At 32.2% G+C, this 11,941-nt stretch overlaps 2 protein-coding genes across 2 annotated transcripts in view; both read left to right on the forward strand.

Annotated features, from left to right (window-relative positions):
- Positions 1–1,282, forward strand: part of LOC147072825 (zonadhesin-like) — a 41,109-nt gene extending 39,827 nt beyond the window's left edge. Inside the window, exon 14 of the mRNA XM_085945729.1 lies at positions 169–1,282. Coding sequence (XP_085801855.1) covers positions 169–356 — 188 coding nt within the window. The 3' untranslated portion in view covers positions 357–1,282. The remainder of the gene's footprint in view (positions 1–168) is intronic.
- A 2,869-nt stretch (positions 1,283–4,151) lies between these two features.
- LOC147072826 (von Willebrand factor-like) lies at positions 4,152–11,608 on the forward strand. The gene is made up of 5 exons (XM_085945807.1): positions 4,152–4,883; positions 7,347–7,523; positions 7,892–8,077; positions 9,658–9,852; positions 10,397–11,608. The coding sequence occupies exons 1-5, from the start codon at positions 4,802–4,804 to the stop codon at positions 10,591–10,593; spliced, it is 837 nt and encodes a 278-aa protein (XP_085801933.1). The 5' UTR covers positions 4,152–4,801; the 3' UTR covers positions 10,594–11,608.
- The last annotated feature ends 333 nt before the right edge of the window (positions 11,609–11,941 follow it).

Here is an 11,941-nt window from a genome sequence, read left to right on the forward strand (position 1 = left end):
TTTGTTTGTTTAAATAAAAGGTTGTTTTTATCTTGTAATTATTTTTACATTTTCATGACTGCGATTGGCCAAAATTCATTAAGCGATCGACGCGTTGGACACGTCTGTTATAACTAATATGTAAATTATTAACTAGGTATGTACCCAAAATGATTTGGTTATTTTCAGGTTCATGTAAAGGAGCAAACGAAGAATATTGGGAATGCGGACCATTCTGTGAGTCCACATGCGAAAATCCGTTCCCCACCTGCAACAATACATCTTGCAAAAGTGGCTGCCTATGCCGATATGGCTACATCAGAAAATGTGGAAAATGTGTACCGGTGACTGATTGTCCAGCCCAGAATTTATTATAGAGATAGCAAATACCTATACTTAGTAGCGACATGGACAAGACATATTTATAATAATTAATAACACCGGTGGCAGGTTTAGTTAGGTGGATGCCCGAGACACTGACTGATTTTGAAACCCCCACGATAAAAAATAAAATAAAATCTATAAATTTCAATACCGTGCAAATGTACCAAGTAAAAATATTTATGTGCCTTCCGCTTTCCTAGAATAAGGATGTAACCAAAAATAATTAATAATAAAAATGACACATAATAATGTTAGTAGTTTATTTTTTTGCATACAAGTACATGTCTGTTTAAGTATGCCTCTTTGACGTTAGTTGCAGGGATTTGTTATGGTTTGGGTTGAAATCATTTTTTTAATACGCATTTGTATGACCTTGGAATAATTTAATAATTGTTTGAACCATTGCGGCACCCTTTTAAATCTTCTGACAAATCGATTGCGTCATCTACATCAAAGAAAATCGCCGTTTTTCGATCGACAATTTTCAGCTTTTCATGGTAGCGATTTGAAAATAGAGTTTCGATAAAAAACTTCATCGTGGAATTATTGATACTGACGCATTTTTTTTAATTAGCCCATAAATTACTCATATTCGCCTTAACGTCCCTTGTGCCCTTTTGGCTTAGCACTGCTAAATTTATCTAAGTAACAAGTAACTACTTTCTATAGACATGTCACTTGTAACTAACATTTTTTTTGTATAAACATGGAAATAATATTATATTATAAACACCAATTAAACTTTTATAAACCAATCAAAAGTTCTATATTATTTCCAAAACTTAATATGATTAGGTAGTATATTAATTTAATCACGTACTTGTAACGAAACATTAAATAACTTACGTACCTACACAAAATGTCAATAAAAAGCCATTTTGAAAAATAATAATTATATTATAGAAATACCAGTCAAATTTATGAATCTTATTTAGGTATGGTCCCAATATTTAAGCTCGATTTGATATAAATAAAAAGGATTTCAAGTTATACACATTTATATTTTTATTAAAATCGATGTCTTTTTTAATAAATATAAAAAATATTAAAACTATGAATTAGTTAAAAATCTGTATGAGAAAAAATTGAAAACTTAATAAACTAAATTTTAATAATAAATAGGACTATACAATATAATGTAATAATAACGTAAGTGCGTACGTAACTATGTAACAAATTCACATTTTTTTACAATAATTGCAAGTTTATCTTTGACTTAAAATAAAAAATATTTATCTTTTTAATGTTTTCAGATACATATTTATTATTACTACAGTTGAAATTGTAAATTATCAAAAAAATGTCTGAAATTGCAAGCTTCGTATTTTTTGCTAGGTGTCTCTGGTAGGTAGAAGCCTCCCCCTTAATATCCATTATTAACAACTACTAAATATCATTGACATTACCAACTCAGGATGGGAGCTTCCTTCAAATATCTTCTCAATTGGTTGTCCTAGATGCCCAGGTATCTTTTTCAACACAGTCCACGTTTGAAACTTCGGTACCTACTATGCCTGTTTCTCTTGGTATCGATCCATAGTCGCAAGATCTTTCCACCAAAGACATCGACTGCTTTCCATCCCATGAAATAAAACATTTTCCGAAAAATTGTATGTATTTTTTTTTAATCTATTAGTGAAAATCCATATAAATGCGATGTTTACTCATTTAAATAAATACAAATATCTCATTTTAAAGCACATAAAATTACACATAGTGATGAAAAAATATATTAATGCGTTCTTTGGTCAGCTATTAGACAAATTTGGTAGATACCTCACGGTATGTACCTACAATGTAGGTATATATATATATATATTAAGTCAAGAAGAGTTGAAAATGTCCCTCTGAAGCGGACGAAACCGGTCCAGATATAATTAATAAAAGTGGAATAAGTACGATAAAAATTTGTGATTTTATCAAATTAAATTAATAAAACAATGTATTTCCACCATGAATTGACAGTTAACACAATAAAAGAAATCACCATAACAGATAACTCGACCACCCGTGATTTATAACATATTATAACCAAAACAATTTGGATGCAGGGCTTGAAATGGACCGGAGCGCACCGGAGCGCCGTTCCTGTTCGTGAAATCGGTAAAATTATCGCTCCGTCTCGTGGAAAAAATAATTTGACCGTCTGACCTAGATAGGCATAATATAAAATCTAACACACTTATTTTTATGAAATACACATAAAATTTGATAACTATGTATTGTTCTTCAGAAAACTGTCGAGCGCTCCGGTTCGTAAACTTTTACATTTCGAGCGCTGTTTGGATGAATAGATCATATACTTAGTAATAATATGTCTTCGATATATATAATATATCAATTAGTTTGTATATCTAAATATTTTTTGTTTATCTTTCTTTTATAGCAATTTCTCCAGTAAAATCCATATAATTTGGCGAATTTAAGGACGTATATTGTACAATACATAATAATTATATGTGTGTGTTAAAAAATAATAACTAGTTGGCTTATAATTTTTTTCCAGAATAATAATTAATAGTTTAGTGTGAATCAAGTATGTGTGTGTTTAATAGACAGACTCTATATATTTTTCATAGACTAAGTTTTAATTTAATAAGTTAGAACAATTGCTAGGTATAGGTACCTACTTTTTCATAAATAAGATACTGGATAACACAGCTAAATAAAAAAAAGTTGGATTGATTCTGGGGTCAATATAGTAATATCAAACAGAGTTAAAAAGTACTATTCAGATAAAATTTAATACAAATAGATGCGTATATTCTTTTGATATGTGTTGTGCATATTAATTCTTGCCACATCATTATGAAGAACGAAAAACAATATAAGATTTATGAGTATATGCCTACCTATTGAATTTTAGTGGCATGAAGGTTGAGTTGATAATATTCTAATAAATAATGTAGGTATCAGTCGTAAATGACAGCAATGCAATAGAACAAATAAATAATCATCTGAAACCTGCACTAATAAAACGATCATTGTAAATATTACAAGCAACTTTACTGTTTAAGAAATGCTTTCAATTAATAAAAAAACACAGCAGTCGATATTCACAATAATTGTTGGCCCACAACAGGGCCGGTTTTTTATATTTTAAAACAATCACAGTTTTAGTATAGAAATCTGTTTTACCAAGTCTGTCATATAGCCTCTTCTTCCCTGAGTGTGAATCCGTTGTTCAGGCCTCATCTCTAATTAGATTTAAGAACATAATGATTTTACCGAGCTCTTTCGTCTTCCCCAATTTGAGGCTACATTTCAGTTCCTCAACATTCACAAAGAAAGACATCTCAAAAACGCAAGAAACGACCCACCAAACCACGCCCACCCCTCACCACACACGGTCTTAATAATGCGTATTACGGAGTCCTATGCACCATTTGTTTACGACTGAAAATATCTCAGGATCAGTTACTCAAAACTAAGGTCGACATGCATACATGATTGAATTTACATGACTTTAAGGAGTATCTACCCATGGAAGAGAGGAGCACATAGAGGCAAATTAAGAATTGTAGTAAGTAACAAAATCTAAAACAAAACTGCCGAACAATCTAAGTCAGGGTTGGCGAACCTTTTTACGTACGCGTGCCAAAATTTTCCAAATATTATTTTTCGACTGTCTGGCGTGCTGAACAGTTTATCATGGGAAAAAAATAGTTTTGAAGAATGCTATTAAAAAAAGTTTAAACATGACAATTGAGTTCTTGAGATTCTATTTTTCAACATGTTTCTGGTCTAAGGTATATCTTTTATTCGTTCAATAATTTTTTCCTTGTTTTCAAAATTTTCATGAGATCATGGAAGCAGTTTAACCACGCTTCAAAACCACGCGCAAAAAAACAAGCCTCGAGAAACCTACCTGCCTGGAATCGAACCGCTTGTGTTAGCGCTTTCGCAGGGAGAAATATCAAATTGTTAAAAGCACGCCATTTAAATAAAATCAAACTGGCCTACTTTAATCAATCGCTTAAAATTACAACAGGTCACAATGGAAAGTTATGCAACCAATCCACGCAATAGCTTCCGGTTTAGCCTTTGGTATATGGTTGAAACTCTTCCGGGGAACCCCTGACTTCATTTATAATATCAACTCAGTGGAGACTCATACGATCTTCTTTGGAACGGACATGGTTAATATTATATAAAATTGTAATTGTAATATTTTGCGTAAATTATTCCTCTATAATATATACGCAACCAACTAAATACATAGTCTAAATTCTGAACACGGGCTATTAGCAATACTGATATACCAATCTGGTTCTGTCATTCCAAATAAAAACATGGTTTTTTACTACACGAGTAATGCAAATAAATAAATTGGTATTAATTACATGACCTACAATTGAAGAAGTAGGCATTAACATCTTATAAAAAGCAGAAGTATCAAAAATATCACAACAATCCTTCAGACAGGGGTATTAGGAAGATGTCTATCAAATTAGTAGTCATTTTCATGTTGGTTCTAGTGACATTGATAACCGCCGAGACGCCGCCCAACCGACACTGTGGTAAAAACTCACTCTTACTACTGATTTACTTATTGCACCCTTTACCCCTTAATTGATCGCTACATCTCACCTGTGCAGTGGTGTTAAGATTTTTTACATTTATTAATTTTTAAACGCATTTATAAAACCATTAGTATAATTTATGACAAGATAATTTTAGTAAAATATTTACGATAAAAAATTAAATTGATAATCTCTGTGATCCCAAATTTGATTTGAATCAAATCCCAACATAGCTTATAATGAGTATCATTAGAATTATCTTCAAATGTGTTAATCTCGCCCATTTTCTAAATAATAAAATGCCTAATTCTTGTCAAATTTGGGATCACAGAGATTATCAATATAATTTTTTATCGTAAATATTTTACTAAAATTTTCTCGTCATAAAGTATATTAATGGTTTTATAAATGCGTTTAAAAATTAATAAATGTAAAAAATCTTAACACCACTGCACAGTTATGTACCGAAATATGACTATATTCTAAAACATTAGAGCGAGAAGTTTAAAAGAATACTATTATATGTAATAAAAATACTTTATGCAGTCATCAAATTAATGTTTAAAATAAATATAAAGGATAATAAGGCTTCAAAATTATACAAATAGATTATCTACAAAGTTTAAGGTATGTCCAGGATCATGCTTTGAAAATAGAAAAAAAAGCTCCATTTTGATCCACACTGAGCACGTCCGCCCTTAAGTTCTGGCGGAGACATCGATTCTCAAAGCTCAAAATTCGAGATCTTCGGTAGGTACTGTTAAAATGTCGCATAGGTAACGCGTATGCTTTGAAGAAGCAGCATTTAGTCTTCACAAAATTCAGCGTTGGTAATATCCACACGGCAGTTGGTTGAATGCAGAGCCGCCATACACATGCGGATCCCTACTCTAAGTGTCGTTCATTACTTAACGACTTTGAACGTATTGAACTAATGTATTATGTTAGAAAACGAAAAATACCACGTCTAATTACCACCAAATATAAGAAATTGTATGTACATAACATTAATTTATTTCTGCTGTAGCAGTAGTATATTGTATTATAAACAGGTACTTACTTACTATAAACTTTATTAACCCTTTACACGACCATCTCTAGTATTCACACCACGCATATAGTTTGTTGCCTATGGGGCCGTATGTATGAGATTCCGAAATTCTTTATAAGCTATTTAACCGATTTTCCACCATATAGGGTATAGCACTATTTGTGACGTAAGCAATCTGACGTCACACGTCATTCAAAATGGCTGCTTCATCTGTCACTTTCAAATGTCATTTTAATAATGCATTCATTACAAGAAACGTTTGCTTGAGGCCCTCGTTCATTTTGTAGACTCTGTAAAACATTTGAAAACTTTAAAAACAGTTCCTAGTCGTGCTGTTTATTCATTACATTCATTCATTTATTTTTAATCCGTTTTGACATCTTATAATATAAGTGATTGAAGTGAAGTTAGTCATAATATAACTGTGCAAATGGCAATGTTTACTGGGAATACTCTATCCTTTCATACAGTAGAATTATAAAATAAATGTGATAAAATAACTGATAAATTATTTAAAGTTCATAATAATTATTCATTCATAATTATTAAATTTATATGGTACCATTTGCACACTTTCAGACACATTACAATTTCAAAATTCTAAATTAATGATCGGGGAATGAAATTTATATTTATAAATAAGTTTGCCATTATATGGACACTGTGACACATTATGACGAGCAGTATTTAGCCTATAAAGTATTTGGGAATCTCATGCATACGACCCTAGGCCAAGTGGTCCCATATCATCACTGAAAATCAAAATTTACATAATTAACAAATAATTTAACCATATTACATAGACATATTATAAAGACGCCACATTATTTGGGGAGATATCAGGCCACACATTGTAAACGATCACATCTATAAAGTAGTGGGGGTTAAATCACTACATATTAAATAATTAGCCCTACATCAGCAATATAATAATATTATATTATTTCTCCTCTTCTTCTTTTTGGCGCTGCAACCCTGTATGGATGTAGCCTCCTCCAGTATCTGCCTCCATCCAGGTATGTCCAAAGTCACTGCCCTCCAGTTTGGATAACCAAGGTCTATAAATCCAACTTGACACTATCCCTCAATATTGTATGAGATTAACCAGGTCTTCGTTTGCCTGTTGGCTTTTCGAATGTCAATTTATTTGTAATGCGTGACGCGTCCATATTGTGTATGTGGGCCTGCTATCTAAGGCGAGCCAATTTGATGGACAGTACAATGTGTGAGCCACGCTCGTAATTGTCTTTTCGTCTCCACCCCAACTGTCATTGATGATATAATTTAGTAATTGTATGACTTTTTTAAGTGTTGCGAACCGTCTTTTTAAATATTGAATCGATTGACTCATCTGCGTCAAAGAAAAGCCTTCTACTAAATCCTATATTGTACTGGAGATATTATTCTAGGTTCGAAATGCAAAGACCCGAATGCAGAGTACCTTGCGTGTAAACACTGCGCAGTAAGTTGCGACGACCGAGAACCTGTTTGCACTGGTCAATGCGTAGCCGGGTGCTCCTGCAAATATGGATACGTGAAGAAAAGTAAAAACGATGACACTTGTATAAAGGAATCACAATGTCCCAGTAAGTTGACAACATATTCAAATTGCTAAACTATTACAAATTGAACACGAGTTTTTCCTTTGGCCATCTTATTGTGTGTAAGAGTGGATACTTGGAATTCAAGCTGTTTTGTATTCTGATAACAATTAGATAAGTAAAATTTGAAAACATTTACACATAATAAGTATTAAATAAATGAAAATATTTTGAAAACGTTATAATAATTGTTGAAAAATATCTTTGATGATAAATGCATGTAGCTTCTTAAGATTTATCTGATGTAATCTTTGCTTACATATCTGCTTACGACTGATAACAAAATATTTTACGAGTAGTTTAATTTTATTCCCGTTCGATTCACACTTAAAATAATATTTATCAACTTACAGAGGATAGGCGATGCCCATGTAAAAACCAATATTACACATCATGTGCGGATCAATGTCCAGAGAGATGTCCTGATCGAAATGGTCCTTCAACCTGTCCACCACCTACCACGTCCTGCCAACCTGGATGTCAGTGTATCGCAGGATATGTATTGACCAATAAAGGATGTATATTGCCGTCAGAATGCCGTTAGTCAACTATTTCAGTATTGTATTGTATTGAGAGATTTTTAATATTTTTTCTCACGACTTTTGCGTCTAACTGACACGTGTTGAGTTCTGAAAAGCAGATCTGAATTTCCTGGAAAATTCTATTTTCTAGAATTGCAAACTTTGCTCAAAGAAATATGTTTTTATTGTAGTATCAAGGATCTGTGCAAATTTAATGGCGGCATCTGGATTACCAAGAGCTACATAAATTAGTAAAAACAGCGTCAACTTATCCATATGTCCTTTATAATACTTTGTTATTATAGGTAATTTTGGTATTGACAACTACTAAAAAGTAAAGTTGGTTTAAAACCAGTTTATTTGCTTTTCTAATCATAGTTTCAAGTGAATTTCTACACGTATTTTATTCGTCATTAAGCGTCAATTACATTGAGCTACTTTATGAGCTGTTTGTTGGCGAATTTACAATCTGCCTGTAAAGTCGCCCAGTGTAATCATCGAACAAGCTAACAAGCAGATTGTAAACACTCCACCGAGAGAAGTTGAAAGCCGGTTAACTTTACACGCTACACGTCGGCGTGTGGGCCTACTGCGTCTGCGCAATAGAGCGCAGTAGCAACCTCCCGGTGAAAAAACGAACTACGTTCTGTCAAAATAGTCGCTGGCTTGTGGCTTCTCAGCAAATGGAAAGTTTTGTGTGTCATCATCATAATCGCAGTAGCTGAATCGCCCGCTATTAAATTCGCCAACAAACAGCTCGTAAAGTAGCTCAATGTAATTGACGCTTTACTTTCGCCGACGTCCAGTTGTCCCTATGCAGAGTTGGCGGCGCAGTGTTGTTGGTACTATGGATTGCAATACCGGTATTTTAAAACCGGTATTCAATTATTCACTGAAACCGAAATATCGGTTTTAAAAATCCTTAATACTGGTATTTTCGGTATTAAGAAAGCATATACATGTATATTTTCAGTAAATGAATTTAATATTATATTTTCATTCTTTGCTAGTAGGTACTATATTGTATATTAAAGTTTTATAATGCCAAAACGCCAATATATTGACTGATATCAACAAAATTTAAATAATATTAATAATTTATAGGTACTTATAGAATTGTCAAAACATTCGTGGCAAATATTCCCAATTATTCTATAACTATTGATAGAACTTCATAATACATCCAACGAGCGTTGAATTTGAGAGAGATATATTTATAGATAAGTACGATATGTTTCTATATTATATTTAAACGAATACCGGTATTCCATTAGAAATACCGAAATATCGGTATTGCTATATTCTTTCGGTATTGCAATCCCTAATTGGTACCACAATGTTTTATGCTTATCCGGCACATGTTAGAAACTTCAGTTTATCTGCCGGTCAGGTTCTCTTATAATTTCAACCGGTTGGTACATGAAACTATTTAACGAATTTACTATACTCGGTCAATTGGGATTAATAAATTTTGAATTATTGTAAGTACGATAAGCTATTCTTATCTTTTATTACCACCACTTGCTATATCCTATTATCATCTTATAAGCTTGATGTCTTACTTGATGTACTAATAAATACTTTGCATGGTTTAATAGCTCCCTTCGTATGTGATGCTCATCCTAATGAGGTATTTTCAAAATGTGGAGAGAAATGCACGCCGAGCTGTTCAAGTATCCTGCACCAGGAACCTCAAAGTTGCAAATTCGTGGACAGGTGCTATCCTGAGTGCCTCTGCAAAAAGGGTTACGTCAAGGATGGATCAGGCACATGTGTACTACAAAAAAAATGCTGTGAGTTTGACTATAACTAAACTAAAAATAACTACGACAATAGTGGTGGGAGTAAAACTATTATTGTATTTATTTATTTATCAGGCGATTCCAGAATCTATTTTAATGTGGTTAAATTGGTAACTATATGGAAAATATACATTTATAAATACTGACAAATAAAAAGAAAACGTTGGCCTGCCATTGATATCTTAATTTGAAGAAGTACTGTTTAACCTATTGGGATATAAGCCCTTTTTGAACATCGCACAGGGGCAGCCGAGTAACTTAGGACGGACTTGCTCGTCACAAATGAATATTTAGCTAATCATAACAATTAATTATGTTTTTCGACCAGGTAGCTTATTCCCTAAATACGGTTGGTGTCTTTTAAAAATGAGATTCAACTGATCCGGGACAGTGTCTTGTTTTCCAGGATAATCTTTCGCGTACCATACATTCGCCACCGCTGTAACAGGGGTACCTAAGTATAGAATGAAGCCTACATTTTTGATTTAGTCTCCGACATAATATCTTAAATTTGTATTATTTTTGTTATTTACAGGTTCATGCAAATGTCCCAATGAAGAATACTTGGAGTGTGGACCAAGTTGTGAGGCCACTTGCCAAAATCAAAACCCCACCTGCAGTAGTACATCTTGCAAAAGTGGCTGCTTTTGCAAACTTGGCTACATCAGAAATGATGGCAAATGCATTACATTGGCCGATTGTCCAGTCGCAGGAGTTTCAGCGACAACCTGAGTAGGTGCCCCTCGAAGACGGTGGGGGGGGGGGGGCTCCCAAATTAAAAAATAACATAAAATATTTAGCAAAATTACACATACAAAATGTATTATACATAATTTAACGTAGTATGTAAGGATAATAGCTTTTTAGTTGCATTGTTTGCTACTCGTGTTGACTTAGCTTGTAGAACGGCCGACTTAGTATAAATATAAAGCTGTGGATTGATTGGTTTATGATTTCATGTTGATTTTTCAACGTGTATTAATTTGATCCAGTCAGGTGAATGAATAACTAACTATTCTTCGTAAAACGTTTATTACTAACTCTGTCTAGGCCCATGTGCTTCACCTAGGATCTGACATGTTAATTAAAGTTTTTTAGTTTTCATTATTTTGTATTCAGTACCAAATTAAAATACATAATGTTTAAAAATATAATTGAATATAACTTCATCCAAACCAGATATTGTCGCCTCGAAGTTTAATTGAAAGTAGATATTGACTTAGCACAATTATGATGTTTTCGCATTTAAAAATAATTATATTTAACTAAATTTAATTTATGTCGGTATAACTAAAAAAATAAACTCTATCAACATAAATATCGAGATAATATTATTCTGTTCAACATTTTTTTGGGTTTCATTCATAATAAAATATAATTTTGAAGACAGTTTCTTCAAGTTTTAAATCCAGTAAAATAAGTATTTACAAAATATCATTTATTTAGTTTTGAAAAATATAATAAGTTATAAGTACCTTTTAGAATTTTAGATCTTAAAAATTAAAACTATTACCAAAAGTTGTGTAAAAGTTTTAGTATTTATTAGTTTCGCACAAACGAACGTGAAACCCAGAACGAGGATATATTTTCTTTAAATAGTTCAAATAAAAACAAGTTTTATGTATGTTGTATTCATAATGTATTCAAGTGCTGTCTGCTTAAAACGTACAATTAAAAATAGTGGAATTATATTTTTATTATAAAAACAATTTTATACATTTTTCTAATAAAAAATATATGTACCTATCATCTTTGTTTTTTTTTCGAATTTGTTTTTAATGCATAATCAAGAAAGTTTTGTTTACCTACCTACCGAATAAATAGATAATATTTAAATATAATAAAACCAACCAAACCAATAAAATGTAAATATAGTTTTTATTAGTATGTATGGTTTTATTCGAAAAAATAAAATGAAAATACTACTTAACTCATATTCACATTGTATCAGACTAGAGTTCTCTGGGACATGAATATGAATGAGATGGTGGAAAATAATGGTGGAGACAGACAGAGCACACACCAGGATTTACTGCCGTATATTGCGAAGGTTAAAGCAAAGGGGATTCTCTACATTATC

Source organism: Rhyacophila brunnea, unplaced genomic scaffold (assembly GCF_057557595.1).
Source record: "Rhyacophila brunnea isolate RB1 unplaced genomic scaffold, BYU_Rbru_1.0 scaffold_19, whole genome shotgun sequence".
NCBI classification, from domain to species: domain Eukaryota; kingdom Metazoa; phylum Arthropoda; class Insecta; order Trichoptera; family Rhyacophilidae; genus Rhyacophila; species Rhyacophila brunnea.

Coding starts and splice junctions, on each gene's coding strand:
- LOC147072826 (XM_085945807.1), top strand. CDS start 4,802: ATGTCTATCAAATTAGTAGTCATTTTCATGTTGGTTCTAGTGACATTG. Junction 4,884..7,346: donor GCCGCCCAACCGACACTGTG/GTAAAAACTCAC, acceptor ATATTATTCTAG/GTTCGAAATGCAAAGACCCG. Junction 9,853..10,396: donor TGTACTACAAAAAAAATGCT/GTGAGTTTGACT, acceptor TGTTATTTACAG/GTTCATGCAAATGTCCCAAT.